Source organism: Terrapene carolina, unplaced genomic scaffold, assembly GCF_002925995.2.
Source record: "Terrapene carolina triunguis isolate 2854851 unplaced genomic scaffold, T_m_triunguis-2.0 Scaffold113, whole genome shotgun sequence".
Lineage (NCBI taxonomy): Eukaryota > Metazoa > Chordata > Testudines > Emydidae > Terrapene > Terrapene triunguis.
In genome coordinates this window covers 2,688,996-2,707,311 of record NW_020664464.1, presented here as the reverse complement: position 1 = coordinate 2,707,311, position 18,316 = coordinate 2,688,996, and the positions used below count along the sequence as shown (strand labels likewise).

Below are 18,316 nucleotides of genomic sequence, written 5' to 3'. Positions count from 1 at the left end.
CCACATTTCCAGACTACAGCTAAACAACTTATCCAAACATTTTTTTCCAACTAATCACCCCCCTGGGGAACCAGGTTTTAGATAGGAACTTCTAATACACGCATCCAGGAGTAAAAGATGGGTTGAATTAACAGAAATTCCCTTATCATAATTATAATCTACAGTAAATGAGTTTAACTGGTTACCCTGGGTCCTCCCCTTTGTAGCCCCTACCCCCACAGCATCCACAGAATGACTTCAGTTCCTTTATAAAGCTAGCAGACTACATGCCGCTTCCTTTGCTCACCTGAAACTGCAGGACATTTAAATTAAAAGTCCACACAAGTAAGATTAGTATGTTTCTGCTGCTGCTTCATCTGCTCGTGATCTCTGGTCTTGGAGCAACAGGACAAGGCGGAGAGCTGCAAAGGAACAAGAGGAGAATTCAGCACCTTTCCTATCAAGATAAAGATTTGCTTGAAAGAGAGGGCCCTAGCAAGTTGCTGGTGCAAGATCCTGTGGACTATGAAGAAATCCTAGAAGAACCAAGTTTATTTGTAGCAGCCCCAGAGCTGGCAACAGAGAGCAGAAAGCAAGGAGAAAAAAAATCATCCAGATTTATCCTTCCATATGTAGAGCTTGATGTGCACCGAGATCTGGGAAGCTGGACTGCACCAAAAGAGACCTCCCATTCTGAAAGCATGAGACGCTTCCTACCTTCACACTCAGTCAACAAGAAGGAAGCTGAGCCCCCCTACAGGAAAGATGCTAAAAAATTCTGGGACCATTTCATGTTTAAAAAAAATTCAGCTTCTGAGGAGGTTGTTCTGCCAATCAAGACCAACGATATGTACCAGGAGACCTGCAGGACGCTGCCTTTTTCTCAGGTAAGAACAGGTCTCAGGCAAGAGACCCAATAGCAGTATTTGCTCCCATCATTCTGCCTTCACAAACTTCACTCTCTTGTGTCATCTGTAATCCCTGACTAAGGAAATACAGGTCAATTCCACTTGCTAGCAGCAAGACCACTTCATAGACATCCAATAGTACTGAAAAAAACGTTTGCTTTAGTTCAACGAGTCACATTGTTGAGCACAGGTCTGGGAACCAATGTAATCAATATACAATGAGCAGGAGGGGTTATTTTTTATCTGTAATCAAACACAAACCATATTTCCTGATTTAGCCTGAACAGCAGGAAGAATAGTAAGTTTATTTATACAATCAGTCTCAGTGCAGTTATTCAGGGGTTTGTTTGTGGTTTTATGGCTAAACTCAAATTCTTGACCTGCTCTACTAAAAATGAGGAGTAAAGCCTTGTCTATACTAGAAGATTGTACCACTTTAATTATACTGGTATTGTTAAAGCATTAACCTCTCTCTAGTGTGGACAAAGTTACGCCAGTATAAAAGTGCTTATATCAGGTTAGTTGATTCAAGTCTGGGATGTGGAATAGCTATCCTGGTATAAGGCATCTTTATATTGGCATAATTGCATCCACACTAGGGCTTATAACTATTTTGGTTAAAAAAAATCTCTAGTCAAAGAAGTTATAACTTCCAGCATAGACCAGTGCTTAATATTACAGACGTGACTCAAACTTGGTCATGATTTTTCAAACATAAAGGCCCTTTGAACCAAATATGATACACATAAATGTCAAGTTATATATTATAGTAACACTGTCCAAGTAAGTGGGAAACTCACTAGGTAACTACTTTAATTCTTTTGCTACTTAAAATAATTTGTAAATGGTGTGAATACTACAGTAACTAACAGTAAGAGAAGAAACTTATATATTAGTTGTATAAGCCCAATCTTCCATTATTTTTGTGTCTACATCTTCCAGCAAAGTCCATGGGAGTTTTGAATGTGCAAAGAAAGGAGGATAGGGCCAACAAGTGTTTACAATGCCAATGCTATGTAGTAACTGCAACCTGTTTGCTGTTTCAGAGTATTGTGCATGAGAACTGTGAAAAGGTGGTGGTGCAGAACAACTTGTGCTTTGGGAAGTGTAGTTCCTTTCACGTCCCTGGCCCAGAAGATCGTCTTTATACCTTTTGTTCCCACTGCTTGCCTACCAAGTTCACCATGAAACGCTTGGAGCTGAACTGCACCAGGTCTGTCGCTGTTGTTAAGGTGGTCATGATTGTGGAGGATTGCAAGTGTGAGATTCAGAAGATTAAAGATTCTGATATAGGACCCCTACATTCAGACTTGCATTCAAATGTATATGAGCACAATTAACCTGCTCAAAAGCACCTTTAAGCTCCATAATCATTAGCATCCGTGTGAAGATGTAGATTATCTCTTTACATCATGTATAACATTACCTGAAATGTATAAGATGTTTCTCTGTGTGAAAGAGAGGGAGGGGGGAGCATGGTGTGGAAGTCTAATCTCTTCAAAATGTCTCCTTCTTGCTACACTGGGTCAGTTCCATTGGTGTCAGCGAAGTTGAGATCCTGAGCATATACGAGCCAAAAGCTGTCACCACTGTTTTAAACACCATATTGATTAGACCTGCTCAGAGCCAGACTTTTCTCTGCAAAAAGAGGTGTGTTTTTTACATTGAGATAGCTAACTCAATGTAATAGTGGAGTAACAGCATAGGTAGTTATTACTGTTGTGTAGCTAGACAAGGTCAACCCTCACATGGCTGCATTGAGGTAAAACTACAGTGCCTTGTCTCCACTAGCATTTTACACTGACATGGTGATCTTGAGTTAGCTATCTCAATGTAAAAATCACATATTTTCTTTTTTTGCACTGAAGACAAAGCCTAAGTCTAAGCAACAATGCAACTTAAAGTTAGAGCTAGTCTAATTATTTTCATTGATGCGTTTTTGTTTTTTCATTGAAGAGGGACTTTTCATCCTAAACAAAAAATATTGCTCAAGATTTTCATTTTGGTCAAAATTGTCTGTTTTTTTGATGAACAAAAGTTTCCCGTAAAGAACAACTGGCATTTTCTGAGCATCTTTATTTAAAATGCTCGCAGCAATTGGTGACCTCATCTATAACATGTATTCCCAGTATTGCTAACACTGGTGGAGGTGAGCCACCATTAGCAATGGTGGGAAATCTTTGAGAAATATCCATAGCATAAACAGGGTTGAAGGTGACATGTAATTCCATTGACTTCTAAGGAGTCAATCCTGATTTACACCAGTGTAAGAGGAGAATCAGGTCCTATATATTATTACTATTACATGAGAAGAAAGAATCTTTGTGTAACAAATACTACCAACAATAGAGTATTTTAAAATATTAAAAAGTATGAAGCAGTTGCCTAGCTGCCGACATGTTTGCACTGGAGGACTTTCTGGTGATGCTGAAGACAGCTCAATAACTGGGCGGGAGTGAGATAGATTAAATACTCATTTAGAGATTGGTTTTGCTGCCCTCATTCATGTTCAGTAGTACCTTGAAATGGGACAGTCAACAGAGTAAGGTATGATTCAGGTGAATAAGGCTACCAGAATCAACTTTAAATGATCAAAGATGTTTCTTAAAATTGAGTTACAGTACTGTGCAAAATAGACGCTAATGTGACAAGGAGGAATGGAATGTTGCTGTGTGTACTTTGTCATCTCTATGGGGGTAATTTACAGGATCTTTCCCTGCAATGTGATTATTTGAATATGTTCACTTGCTATATGAATAAGTGGAAGGGATACCCCACTTAATGAAAGGTGATTTACAAAATGTTATGAATTTGCAGGAGCAAAATACAATATTTATGAAAGTTGGGATTAATTGTTCTGCTATTTTTGCAAAGTAAATGAACCTGACATTTATAACCAACATTTTTGTAAAATAACTTGAATAAAATAACTGTGACTCATTCTGTAAAGCATTTAGGATCTGATTCTGATCTCACACTGATATCAATCAGAAGTAATGCTATTGAAGTCAGTGGAATGACACCAATGTAAAACTGTGGTGAGCCAAAATCAGGCCCTTAATAAAAACCTTGTAAGTAGGAGGCATACGCCTGAACACTTTGATTCCCTATGTGTCTCTGTGTTAGCCATCCTTGCTGTTACTGCTGGGGAATGTTCCCTACATTTCTAGAGCTAACCGACCAACAAGAGAGGTGGCTAGTTTGGGCTTTGTGGATAGTCAGTTATCCTGCAGTGATGGAAAGCTGTTATTCCACCAGGATGGGAGAATTGGTACCTTGGCCTACGTGACTTGATAGCTCTGGGGAAAATCATCTGCAACAGACGTAATGAACTTCAGTAATTTGAAAATACTTTGACTATATCTTCTGAGTATTATGTTCAATAAAAGGACATTGCCACAGGACCCAATAATCTTTACATGTGATATGGATATTGACTAATTGTGTTTGATAACTTTCTCCTACTCTTACTGAAATGTTTTGCACTCCAGCTGTGTATTCTTGTTTTGCTGAAAATCAATGAAATGGTCGATCATTAAAGAAGCAAACAAATAATGAGGTGGTAGCTGTCTTGGGATAGGCACCAGTGCTGTTCTGTAGGAATCATGAGATTGAAGCCTTGTCTATAAGGGAGAAGGTTTTTTGGTATAACCTAAGGTGTCAATTTAAACTGATAGTTACACAGGTATAACCCCCTATGGACACAGTTACTCTGATATGAATTACTTTTTTCATTTTCATTTATGTTGCTTGTGAAGGGGTTCAAGCAAAACCAAAAAGCCACTCTTACACCACGATAGGACTGTCTGTCCCAGGGACTATAGCAGTATACTATGCCTGTATAACTAGTAAAACTATCCCATGTAGACCAGACCTGATTCTAGTCCTGGCTCACTCAGCACCCATGGCTCTTAGCCCAACTTCTGGCTTCTCTTCTCCTTCCTGCTGCTTTTTGCAGCCCTGGCTCACCAGCCAGCCAGCCAGCCGTTCCTCTAGCTGCTTTCCAGAACCCTAGATTTCATCCAATTTCCAACCCTTCCTGACTCCCTTGGGAGCACCAGGCAGTCTGTTCCTGTATTATTCCTAGACCCTCTGATCAGACCCCCTGCTGCTGCCTTGCCAACAGCTCACTTTTGGATGATGGGAGTTGGAAATCAGAAGTCATTCAGCCAATCACCACTCTGTACTAGTGAGTTCATTTGCACACATACTGCAGTGCCATTGTAAATCTTATCTTTAAAAAAAAAAAATAACATATCCTTGGACTACAGCTCTTATGAATACATGTTTACTAAAAATTGTGTTTGAATGACCTCTCAATTGCTGATCCTGGATCTGAATAGTAGCAATAGTTTGTGCATAATACATTCAGCCATATAATTAGTGTGTCATTATCCTCCTGTATATATGAATCTGCTTTTAAAGAGGCAGCTTACCTAGATCATAATAAAAAAAAAGTGTCTACCAGATGCACATCTTTCCTCCCTCTCCTTTTGCACCAGTGACTCTAATGTATAAATGGTGTCAGGCCAACCATGAATGGACTCATTATATGGTATAGTTCTAACTAGCAATATATAGAGTGATCAAGGTTCATGATCTCTGTTTAAAAAGCATTGTTCCTAATAACATTTTATTTTACACTTTACATCTGAGTTTTATAATGGTGACCAACTTTGTCAAGGCGTAAGCTGGGAGAGTGGGCCAGCAATCTGCCATTAAGTCTCTCACCACAAGTGTTTTCTCCAGTGCTTCATTTGTGAGCTTTAGTTGGCACAGGTTATAACAAAAGGAAGAAATGTTTTTTCCATAACGTGAAATAGTACTGGGTATATAGGCTTTGTCTCCTCAGAAGACTCCCCTCTGCTTCCCAGGTAGCTGTATTTTATGGTTTCCCATGTTCTCTCTGAGTGCCCGACTATGCCTTCTATCCCCAGCCCTGTTTTTTCATTACTCCACACACTGTATACATGTGCGAGACCTAAGCAAAGAGTAAATTCCCAGTTTTTTGGTGATCAGGGAACACCTCTGCACCCCTTTAACTTGCCTTGCAACATTGTAGCTGTGCAACTCTGATTAGTGTTCATTTTAAACCAAGTTCAGGGAAAAAAGTTATTCCCTCAAAATAAACAAAACATCAGTGTTCCCAACCTTCTCCCCCACTGTCAGGCAAAATTCTGAGAAAATAGAGGATGTCATCAAGCCATTGTTACAGTGTCATTAACTCTCACAATGTTATTGTGAATCTGACAGTAATTAGTATTTTCTCTTAAAGCCCCAGCTCCTGGAGTCTTGTGGATATATGAGAATCTCAGCTTTCATTTTTTTAAAAAGTGTCTAGCCCTCCTGGCTAAAGAAAAATCAAGAAGATGTGACTCCAGTGCACCTTAAAGGCTCAAAAACAAGAAGGCAAATAAAAAGAACCCCAATTTTTTTCTCTAACTCATGATTTTGTATGGCCCGACTCATGATATTTTAATGTGACCTTTGGGTTGGCAATACTGAGGATGTGCACTGTACTTGTTGGGCCATAGAGTGAAGTGCCTACATCCCAATCTTGCAAGTCCTCTGTGTGCAAAAGTACCATTGAAGTCAAAGGGAGTTCAGCATGTGGAGAGTTTTCAGGATTGGGTCCTTGGTGTGAATTTGCACCACTTAAAAGTAGGTGCAAAGAGATAATGACAGCTGTAGTAACTGCTAATTAGATTAGTGCTATAGTTTTTTGGGTGAATGTTTAATTAACCCAGCAGAGGTCAGTTGCATGTAATTAGCACTATATTCTGCAATATCAAGAATGTGTTAATTGGATCAGATTTCAGAGTCTTTAAAAATTCTATATTAAGAGCAAGTTATGCCCAGATGCTAACAGGACTTTGCTCTATGAAAGAGGACAAGTGTACATGGTCATAAAGAGCCCTTAGCAACTTCCATTGAATCATATTTGAAATTTGTAAATATTTCAGAAGTTCTCCATTCTATTTCAATTTGTGACCATTTGAACTGTGGACAACATACCTAAAAATAAATAAATGAGTGGAGGTTCTTGTTATTTTAATTGCCTTTAGGAAAACACTCTCTTATATAGAGATTATTTTCTTAGTTGAGAATTTAATAATCAAATGCATTAACAACAGTGTTATGTCAAACACTAGCCCATAATCCTCTTTTCTCATAAAATTATATTGATACCTAAATTCTGCCTCGCCTACTACAAAGCTAATGAAATCTGATGTTGCATGCAGTATTTTGTGCTGGCTTTGTGTTTGCTCTTATTTAGGTTCTTTTAACAATGCATTGTCATGATAACAAACCATCTACTGATGCAGAACCATTGTAACATCAGCTAACACCAATACCTTTCCAACCTGGCTGCTCCGAGGAAGAGAGGCAGCTGCAGGATGAGAGGCAGCATAATGAAAGAGAAAGGATAGCAGACGGTCACATTTGAACACAAGATCATTTTCTCCAGGGTGGTGGTTACTGTATGTGTTCTGGTTGGACCAAAATTGACTTCAATTTAACAAAAGTCTCCAGCAGCATTCCTTGCAATAACAGCTCAGGGCACCACCTGAGATTGAAGCCCAATTGTGCTAGGTGCTATACATACATAGAAAGAGAAAAACCCTGCTGCAAAGATCTTACAATCCAAGCTAATGACAAAATGTAACAGGTAAAGACAAAATATGAACTAGCACACCGTTCAAACTCACCCCATTCTCCTAGGTGAAAGTGTTTGGGTTTAATAGGCTCATCTGTACTTAATTAGAGCCCAACTAGCAATACCTCCCTGAATTGCCTTTGAACCCTGCTGGAAATTAACCCCTCAAACTCCAGGCTTTCCACTGGCTTGGCATAGCCCTTCCTCTCCAGATTCCAAAGGTCAGCAGGCTTTCATATTTTCTCCAGCAGGCAGCCAAAGTTCTGTACATTCCATCCCAGGGGTATTTCCTCTCGTCTTCCCCATAACCCCTAGCTCCTGGGTCAGAGAGAGGGAGAATTCTACGGGCTCCTTTCTTTTCTTCACCTTCAACGTCTCCACTGTTAAAATAAAATCATCATCCACATCTCAATGTATGACATCGTGACATCACATGCTATGGTGACTAACAGGTCTTCATGCCCATGAAAATGTCAAGCCCCATTTCTAGCATCCAATTTCTAGCATCTGATGTCACAAATGAAAGCCTCCTTGGTGCATCAAGAATGTGAATCCAGAACATGGCACTTTGTGTCATGAGGAATTTGGCTACCAGTCTAATATTAGAGTGTCTATTATATGTGTTAACGAGGTTTGCAAAGCAACCAGGAAAGGGGTTAGTGCTATGGTACTGCAAAAAGGGGGTGGTAACACAGAATTTCACTCCGAATTTAGCAGGATCCAGGAAGAGGAGGATGGTGCTTATATGCAGCAGATTTCCCTGTCCTTGCGAAGGGAGTGATTTCTGTGCACAGAGTCCATTCTGCACAAGGATCATTGGGGTATGACTGGGCCTAGATTTAATATTGGAATCTATCCTCATGAAGCAGAGGAATTGTAGGCAGTAAGAATCATGGGAGTCATAATGCAATCCTCTCTCTTGCATATGACCTCCATAAGAGAGCATCAGCTGCCACTGCACATGGCATGATTTTAGCATGCTGATTTAATATTTACAGAGTGCCAATAAAAATTTTATGATGACAGCTGGTGGCTCCTGTGGTAATTTATAAATAACAACAGCAACACCACAACACAGACATTAGGGAACTCCAAGAAGGGTTCTGCACTACTGTGCAATATTCTGAAACCACAGAAATGAGCTGTTTCTGCTTTGCAGGTTTTTCCGTAATCATTGCAAAATACATTACTGATGAACTAATCCATGCTGGTCTGCTGCACAGTTCCAAACGGGCAGGGAAAGATGTGTGCAACAAAGCCAATATTACTTTAAGGTACAGCTCCACTTTAGAGACTATGTAAAAAGGGGGTTCCATATCTATTTATTGTTTCTCAATGACATACACAACATATCTGTTTAGTTTTCAGGTAAAAACATCGGGAGTGGGATAGAGGGTGTGTTTCTAACTCTGATCCCTGAAAATTCAATTCGGAAATGGAAAATTAGGCTGGGGTTCTTTCTGGTTCATGCATCACCAGCCAAAGATTCTGCAACTAGAACTTAGTTACAGTTCTGCTGATGAGCAAGCCAGAATACACTACAGCTCACTCTCCCAAAGAGCTGTGTTTGTTCTGCAGGACTAAAATGAGCAAATCATAGTAAAAACTTATTTTAGTAAATAAAATTAGCAGAGCTGATGGAAGAGAAAGCAGAACTATTGAGTAAGAAGGGGGCATTTTACATAGTCATTTTCAGACTAGAACAATACTCCAGTGTTTGCTCAGGAAAAGGGAAAATCTTTTTGCCATTATCTCGTATGTATTTTCACTAACTTCAGCCAGCCTTTTTTTCCCCAGCAGAGAGAATGTCTCCATTTGTCTTGCATTTTTATTCCCCAAATCCTCTTTCTCCTTTTCTGTCCTTGGGTCGTTATGCAGCTGTCATGAACTCTCCGCCATGTCTGTTGTACATGGAAGTGCCTTACATATTGGCCTTTTGCCATGGGGCTATTTTTCATAGCCAGCTTTGTAGGCTCTTTCACACATGTGCCCATCCTCTATTCACCCCCGTGTTGTACCGTAAATCAGATCCTTTTCAGTATTGCCTGGTTTTACGGAAATGTACAGGCTGCTTGTTAATGTTTCCACTGTCATTGAAATAGGCTGTATTGGGTCACCATATAACCCCTAATCCCAGCTAAGAACATACATGCTTACATCAGAGCAACATTGACTTGGTACATTAGAAAATATCCTGAACAATATGACCGACAATCTTGAGCAAATTAGGATGAGTGGTCACCTTATCCTGCAATAAAGTCTTGATGAAAGCTTGAAATCCTTCTGAATTCTAATTCATCTTTACTTCTCAGATATTCTCTTTTTGGCATATACATGTCAACAACTATGATCAAGTTTAAAGAGGTATGTGTCCTCAATGTTTAGTGTTGTTAAAGAAGAGCTTCCTGTAAAAGAGATGGTCATTATATTATTCTTCAGGCTGCCCATTCATCCATTATTATGTGGGATCTGTGCTTTAGGGCAAGAATAAGACCAATTTAGATTGGGAATCCTGCCACTCAAACAGATGGGGATGACTCTAGATAGCCAAAAGATCATGCATGTGCATCAGCTATGGGTGTTCAAGGCATGATTCCCAGATGGGAATGCTGAAACTGCTGTCCATTATGAGCTGCCTGTGGCAATTAGCCATCACTAATCCATCTCTGGACAGAATTAACTTTTAAAAATAAAAATTTCCTCCCCCAGTCTCATAAGGGAATCCTTTGTTCAATTCATCAAGCCCAATATGCTGGCCAGAGATATAGATTGAAGCACTGAGCTTATCCATGGTGGCGCCATCTCACTGTAAAATCACAGAGAGTGACTTTGTGGAGGCAAAGGGAGAGATACAGACTTAGCTTATTTTTTAATTTGGGAATGTATACACATTTCAAGGTACTACTGACGTTTAATGTCGGGGGAGGATCAATTTAAGATTTAAATCAGTATTAGGGAAATAGCATTTCAGCAAAATCTGGACAAAAGAGGTCTCTTCAGGTTTTTCTATTTCCCTCTTTGCCCCATTTTTTGTGAGTAAAGCCCATTCTAAAGTGATCAGAAAAGTGACAATATAAAAATGTCTTACTTTGCTTGTCTTATTAAAAAAATCATGTTTATGTGCCTGTTTGCACTCCAGAACCAAGATAACTGTTGAAGAGCAAGTTACGTTCTATTCTTTCTTATGCACCATAAAGGAAATTGTCAGCTATTAGAATCACAGAATCATTATTACTGCTGCTGATGTAAGACGCCAATACAACACACAGCACATATCTTGCACGCTGCATTTGAATGAGTTAGATCCTGTTCCTCCACTGATTGCCCTGTGGACCCCCGTGCCAGCCCAGCCCAGAGGCTTGCTGTCTTCAACTGGGGTCTGCACTAGAGTCAACAGTAAGCTCAGGGTCTTAAACTGTATGTTTTTGGTGAAAGAACTATGTCTCGCTACTTGTTTGCAACATGAATGTATGCTTAGTGTATTACATAAACAACAACAACAACAAGCTTGTTTTCCACATCAAGAATGCTGGTAGTTGGAATATTAATCTTTAGATCTGTAACCTGAGCAAACTTAATATGGAAGCCAGAGAGAAGATGAATATAGAATCACCAGTGTGAATTGGTATAAGTATTATTAATTCAAATGTTGGTTAAAACTTTTTTCTGTTCTATCTTAAGTAGCAGATCTTATTTATCAATCATATCTGTAATGTGTCTATCATGACAATTAAAAAAGATATTCCTTGTTGTCCATGAATAAACACATTTCTCCACTCCTCCCACAAGAGGAATGCGATGAATACAAGCAGAGGTATTCAAGAGAGAAAGAGGACATTTCTGCATGCATAGATTTCATGTGGGACTGCATATACCGCAAGCCTGAAGTAAGACTGTTCCTGCTCCTCATGATTTTAAAGGTCTCACATTCTTAAAGCCTCAACTCCTGGAGTCAAGTGATTACATGAAAACCTCAGCTTTCATTTCAAATTGGTTAGTTTATAGTCCTCACAATTGCAGAGAAAAGATTGAAACTGCCACCTGAACGTACCCAAATGGCTCAAAAGACAGAAAGCAAATAAAAAAGAAACCCAACTTTATTATTTGTCTGAATCTTGTGATTTTTTTTAAGCCAGTCTCATTATTTTGGGGAGGCCTGAGCCAAACGCCTTTGGAATGCTCGGGGTTGGCAACACTGGGAGTGGAAAGTCTGACTCTGATATTTATCACAAGGGTTTGCCCCAAATATCACGCCACTCTTATGCCCTGCTCCAGCTGCCACGCCCGGGTCTGCTGCAGCTGAGGCCAGGGAAGGGCGGGCGGCCGAAGGGAGCGCGCGCGGGGCGGGAGTAGAACGCACTCAGCAGCGAGCACGGTACGCTCCCGCCCTCGGTGCGGTTGGCCGCTGCGCTGAGCGTGTCCCTACTCCGCCAACCGCCATCCGTGCGCGCATGCGTAGAACTCTGCGGAAGCGGAAGGTGGTGGAAGCCGGCGGAGAGATAGTCTGCGGCCGGCGGTTAGGTGAGCGCGAGAGCGGTCGGCGTGGCTCCCGCTGGGGCGGATCAGCCCCCTCGTACCGGTCAGTTCTGTCTCGGGCGAGGAGGGGGCGCTGTGGGGCTCCCCGGGCGATTCTGCGAGGGGTGGGGCAAAGTGGGGCTGGTGGGGGGAGCGTTTGAGTGGGGGAAGTAAAATGGATCCACCCCCCCAAAAAAAACCAAGATTACCATCAAATTACTAAACATTTAGAAGTTATTGGAATCAAGGGCAATAAGTAACATGGCTTTCTAAACCATAAACGTTGCCAGACATTCTTGATTGCTTTATTTAACATAAAATTGCAAATAATGCATCTTTTAAAAAGTGGAAGTCAGATCTTAGTGAGGTAGATAGAAAGGAGCATAAACACTGCCAAAGGAAGTGTAAAAAGGTAATAAGAAAAGCCAAGAAGGAGTTTGAAGAACAGCTAGCCAAAAACTGAAAGGTAATAACAAAATGTTTTTAAAGTATATCAGAAGCAGGCAGCCTGCGAAACAACCAGTGGGGCCCCTGGACGATGGAGTTACAAAAGGAGCACTTAAAGACTTAAAGTCATTGCGGAGAAACTAAATGAATTCTTTGCGTCAGTCTTCACAGCTGAGGATGTTGGGGAGATTCCCAAACCTGAGCCGTCCTTTGTAGGTGCCAAATCTGAGGAATTGTCACAGATTGAGGTGTCACTAGAGGAGGTTTTGGAATTAATTGATAAACTTAACAGTAACAAGTCACCGGGACCAGATGGCATTCACCCAAGAGTTCTGAAAGTACTCAAATGTGAAATTATTAACTATGGTTTGTAACCTGGCCTTCAAATCAGCTTCTGGAAGCTATCTAATGTAATGCCAATATTTAAAAAGGACTATAGAGGTGATCCTGGCAATTACAGATTAGTAAGTCTAACGTCAGTACTGGGCAAATTAGTTGAAACAATAGTAAAGAATTAAATTGTCAGACATATAGAAGAACATAAATTGTTGGGCAAAAGTCAACATGGTATCTGTAAAGGGAAATCATATTTTACTAATCTATTAGAGTTCTTTGAAGGGGTCAACAAACATGTGGACAAGGGGGATCCAGTTGGTAGACAGGGTACTGGGCAGGATGGACCTTTGGTCTGACCCAGTATGGCCATTCTTATGTTTCATCTTATTTAAAAATGTAATTCCAAGTGCCTTGAATGGGAATACTGTTGTGGATTGAAAACTGCTAGAAACAATAAACGGTTATGATAAATGGCAGCACGTAGAATAGGGAGGGGAATATGTCAAGTGGCTTTTTTCAGTCTGGCCTTGATTAATGATCTGGAAAAAGAAGAAAAGACGTTAATGAAATTTATGAATAATGGTAAATTGAGGAGTTGTGAATGCCAGCAAGGACAAGACAAACAATGGAAAAGAACCTAGATGTAGAGGTATTGGAGACATGGGTGGAAAACAACAAAATGAGACTGAAGATGGAAAAAATGTAAATCAGTAGACATGGAGGGTAATCTGAAACACACTTGCTTGGAGCTGAAAAACCTAGGAAATAATAAAACTCAAGAACTAATGATGGTGGACAGCAAATTGGACATGAGTGTAGTGTAATGTGACAGCAATGAAGTCTGTTGCAATATTAAGCTGTTCATGCAATGGCATCCTCTCAGTGAACTTTCTCTATATAGTTCTGATGCAACCACATATAAAATTTTGTTTTCAGTACTGGATCGTATTCAAGGAAAAGAAAAAAGAATGAACATGAGTTTATGAAAGATTAACATTTTAAATATGTGTAGCTTGTCTGAGAGACATAAGAGGGTAAAAATACTGAAATATCTTGCTAGACACTGAGGGGGGATAGAAATTGAGGAAATCTGTGAAAAACATCATGACAGTGAAATGAATTGGGCTCTGGAGTGCTTGAAGCCCCATCACTTGGGATGTTAAAATTAGATTAACCAACCCCTATGCTGTCTCTGCTGAGTTTTCCTAAAATCATTGGTTGGCTGATTATCTTTGTAAATGTACCTATTTTCACTTGCATTTGAAGTCCTCTTCAGGTTTTATATCTTTTGTCTCTTCACTCATCTTCATGGTAAAAGTTAAGCAATAGACAATGATATGTTTACAGTGAAAAAGAAACCATAAGTGTATATCCCATGGTAGTGCATGAACTCTGTGCATGAGACTTCGAAACATTTAGAAACTTGCACCTGGTTTCCAAATCTGTGCACGTGAACCAAATAACAGTTACGCTACTGGAAGTACAGGGAACATTTTACCAGTATTTATTAACTTTCTAATAACCAGCGATGAAGCTTTCATGTTACTACTTCAACTTACTGGGCGGGGGGGTTGTTTTTGTTTTTCTTTTTTTTTTTAGGATCATTGTTTTTTCCCTGCGTGGCAAGCTGCCTTCAGATAATGTACAATGGGACTACAAATTCATTTTGTGATTGACCCGCAGGGGTGGTGCTGCATGGGCATGATTATCTTCGTCTGGCTTTACAACACACTCTTTATTCCCCAAATTATCCTCTTTCCTCACTATGAAGAGGGACATACTTCAGCTGCAGCGATATTGTGTAAGTTGCATTGAGCCCAATCTCTCTCTCCTAGCTAGTTTAAAAACAAAAAAAACCCAAACCAAAAAAAAGGTACCTGTGGGCAATAGAACCTACTCTGACCTATGTAGTATCAAGTTCCAGAATTCCAGGGAAGAAGGAGAGCAAGCCAACAAAAATTGGTCTTAATGCTGATTCTTAAAAATCCAACTTCCTCCTTATTTTTGAAATACAATAAATCTGAAATAGCTTATTTTGGTATTACTTTAGATTAAAGCCCCAACTACAGACAGGGACATGCTAACTGTAATTGGGCTTTGACACACGCATTTGACACAGTTCAGTATGTCCATATATCTGCATTTTTTTCCCAACACAGCATGTGTGAATCCTGTGGCCAGTCTGTACCTACTAATCTGCATGAGTGTATATCAGTATCAGGAAAAGCTGAGCAGGTATACAATATATCCCATATTCGCATCAGCAGCTGATGCTGGGACAGGGGATTGTGGGTGTATTTGGGTATATTTTCACTGCAGTTAAGTTTTCTACTCTTGAGCTACTCCTCTCAAGTTAGCCTTGCGCTGGTGAGAGCAGCTACACTTTGAAATAACATTCAAGCTGCTGCATACACAGTGGCACAGTACTCACTCCTGTGTGGCACTTAAGACTTCAGGGGCACAACTAGGGTTACCAACCCTCCAGGATTGATCTGGAGTCTCCCAGAATCGGCACTGATCTCTCGGTGACTATTGAAAGCAGTCCAAGAGATTTTAATAGGAGATTTTAATGACATTGTCGTGGGGGGGGGGGAGGAGGAGTCTGAAATAGCTTCAGTCAGAGTTGGTAACCCTAGGCACATCCCATAGTTCTTTGCAGTGCAGTAAGCTGAGCTATTCTATGAATTATTTCCCAGTGAATTGTAGGAGAATTTCCCTGTCCCATCTGGGGACATGGTGGAATTGTGGGAAGACATTGGAGGACTAGCAGCAATCAGGTGGAGCTAGCCTGTGTCAACACAGCAGAGTGGTCATATTAGCAGTTAATGAGTTGTGCTAACTCAGGCTGGCTATATGAGGAGAATGGCACTGGGAGGAGGAGCCAGGGATGGGGAAGAGTTGGGACTTGGACAGTGACAGGTTGGAGGGGAGGGGGCAGAAGAGGTCAAGCTTTGAGGGGAGAGGGGCATAGGAAGAAAAGTCTGTGTCCACTAAAGCACACTCCCCTCAAAAGACAGGAATGAAACCCAGGATTCCAGAATTTCACTGTTCCTCTGAAATCAACACATATCTGTGGAAACCCACTGGCAAAGTGATTCATCTCCCTCTAATGCAGGCCCACGGAGAGAATGACAACCTACTTCTGCTCTCAGTTGCTCCAGTGCCAGACGTCTGCAAGGTGGAGATAAAGGCTCCAACCCTGCCGATGAGCCATATGATGTCAATATGATGGCACACGAGGAGATTTTTTTTTTTCAATTAATTGTTTTAAAAACATAGGAAATCACACACAACTATTTTAAAAGCATTAAGGTTGCAAAGCTAAGTACTCAAAAGCAACTCAGAATTAAGGTTGTCTATACAACCTTGATTCAGTCCCCTGTGTGTATGAATTATAATATATGATCATATACTTAAAAAGTTATATGATTGTTTCCACTCCTGCGTCATTCAATGCCCATGATGGGTTGTGTAAGGAGGCTGTGGGCTGTAGGAACCCAGCTTCATTTGTTGCAGAAATTGGAAGGTGTGTAGTGAATGAAGCAGGGAACTGCAGGAAGTGAAAAGATGGTCTCGTGGTTTAAGGCAGTAGAATGCTGCCCTGGATAACTGGATTGTATCCCTGTTTCTGTCACAGAATTCCTGTGTGATGCTAGGTAAGTCACTATATGTGTGTTTCTTTTTTTTTTTTTTTTGGTGCCTGACTTGAGGCTCTGGAATCTGATTTGCAGAAGTGCTGAACACTCACAACTGCAGCTGAAGTAAATGGAAGTTATGCTTTGAACACACAAAGTGCTATATAATGCTAAGTACTGTACTCTGAAAAATCAGGTCCTAGGTGTCTCAGTTTGGACACCCAAAATTAGTGGATACTTTTGACCTTAATTGCTCTCTATCTCAGTCCCCCATCTGTAAAATGGGTATAATACCCCTTTATCTCACTGGAGTCATGAAAATAAATTAATGTTTGTGATGCACTTCTATGCCATAATGATGAGCACCATTAGAAAAACTGATGAGGAAGCTAATAATTCTGGCTTTGGAGTAGTGTTTGAATAGCGTGCAGTAAATGAGACATGCGCCCACATATTGAACAAGAAGGAGAAAACAAAATATTGCTGCTCGTTCAGTGAGCGCAGTTCATTTTGTGTGTTGAATGAGGCAGCAGTCCTGTGGAAAAAATGTTATGCAATCATGTAATTAAAGACTATCATAATGCATATGTACAAAGAGCCCAATTAGATGTGCATAGGCAACCTTAATTGTGGTATTTCCTAACTTTTGTGTGTTTGACTTTGCAATCTTAATATGTTCTTTTAATGTTGTTTTTTATGTGTAATATATGTATGAAATATTTATATGCATAAATGGAATGCTGGTTTACATGTATTAATTAAGCTATGTTAGTTTAAATCAGATTTACTTTTCAAATATGCCAATTATTGCAACTTCTTTTTTTCTGCAATTTTCTGTTGTCTTGCCTCATTCCTATAAAGTAATCTTTTGCTATGTTGGAACTGATTAAAATGTGACACATTAAGGCATGCAGTCTTTGGCCAAAGATACACTTGATGTAATATTCTGAATACTTATGTATTTATTTTTCAGGCTACTACTTAGTCTCATTGTTTTGTATAGTTTCGTTATTGAGAGCCTCCATAGCTGATCCAGGAAAACTACCTGAAAGGCCAAAGATACCACTCACAGGTACTATATTGCAAGATGTTTCTAAATAATACAATGTTCGTTGCTTAGCATAATCTCTAATATTAGTTTTAATAGCTGTTGGAAGCTTACTACCCTTGTTTGCAACCACTCTCTTGAAAACCAAATCGGGTTTGGTAAATCTAGTGTAGGTGCTGTTGTGATAGAGGTGAGCAAGGTCCTACGCTGTGTTGCAAGAGCATGTGATTGAGATGGCCAGTGTGCTGGATATCATTGACTGCGCTGAATAGTTAAGGTTCCTGAACAGTACCCAAGTACCTGTCTGTGCTACTCCATCAATCTGCATAGCCCATTTGCAGGAAGGGATACTACTCTCTGGTGATGTAGGCCTGGGTGGATCACTACGGGAGATTTTTGGACATCATTATCAACTGGTTTGGAAAAATGTATGTGAGGATTTAAAAAAAAACTTAACTCTTTTTTTCCCCAGAGGCCAAAGTGGAGCTCTTCTCTCTAGTAATATGACACTAACGGTGTTGTGGCATTAATGTTGGTGGAATATATGGCCCCAAAGAGCTAAAGGTGTTAACTTGACCCTGAAACTGTCCAACATTAAGCAGTTTTAAACACGGTTTGGTATACAGAGACCTTTGTCTGCTTAGTACTATGGCAAACTCACCATTAAAAATCCTTTTAAACTTTTTATTAAAGAAAAAGAAGGACAAACTGTTAATACTTCACATTTCAAATGCTTTAAGTAAGGCTGTCATTTTAACAACATTTCTTATTCCATTTTACTTTGGCTGTG

At 40.1% G+C, this 18,316-nt stretch overlaps 2 protein-coding genes across 2 annotated transcripts in view; both read left to right on the top strand.

Annotated features, from left to right (window-relative positions):
- The first annotated feature begins 335 nt into the window (after positions 1-335).
- CER1 (cerberus 1, DAN family BMP antagonist) lies at positions 336-2,227 on the top strand. Its single transcript, XM_024211092.1, has 2 exons — positions 336-866; positions 1,934-2,227. The coding sequence occupies exons 1-2, from the start codon at positions 336-338 to the stop codon at positions 2,225-2,227; spliced, it is 825 nt and encodes a 274-aa protein (XP_024066860.1).
- A 12,263-nt stretch (positions 2,228-14,490) lies between these two features.
- The window catches only part of ZDHHC21 (zinc finger DHHC-type containing 21), a 50,328-nt gene continuing 46,502 nt past the window's right edge, over positions 14,491-18,316 (top strand). The window contains exons 1-2 of the mRNA XM_024211091.1: positions 14,491-14,644; positions 17,452-17,550. Of these exons, the coding sequence (XP_024066859.1) occupies positions 14,491-14,644; positions 17,452-17,550 (253 nt within the window). The remainder of the gene's footprint in view (positions 14,645-17,451; positions 17,551-18,316) is intronic.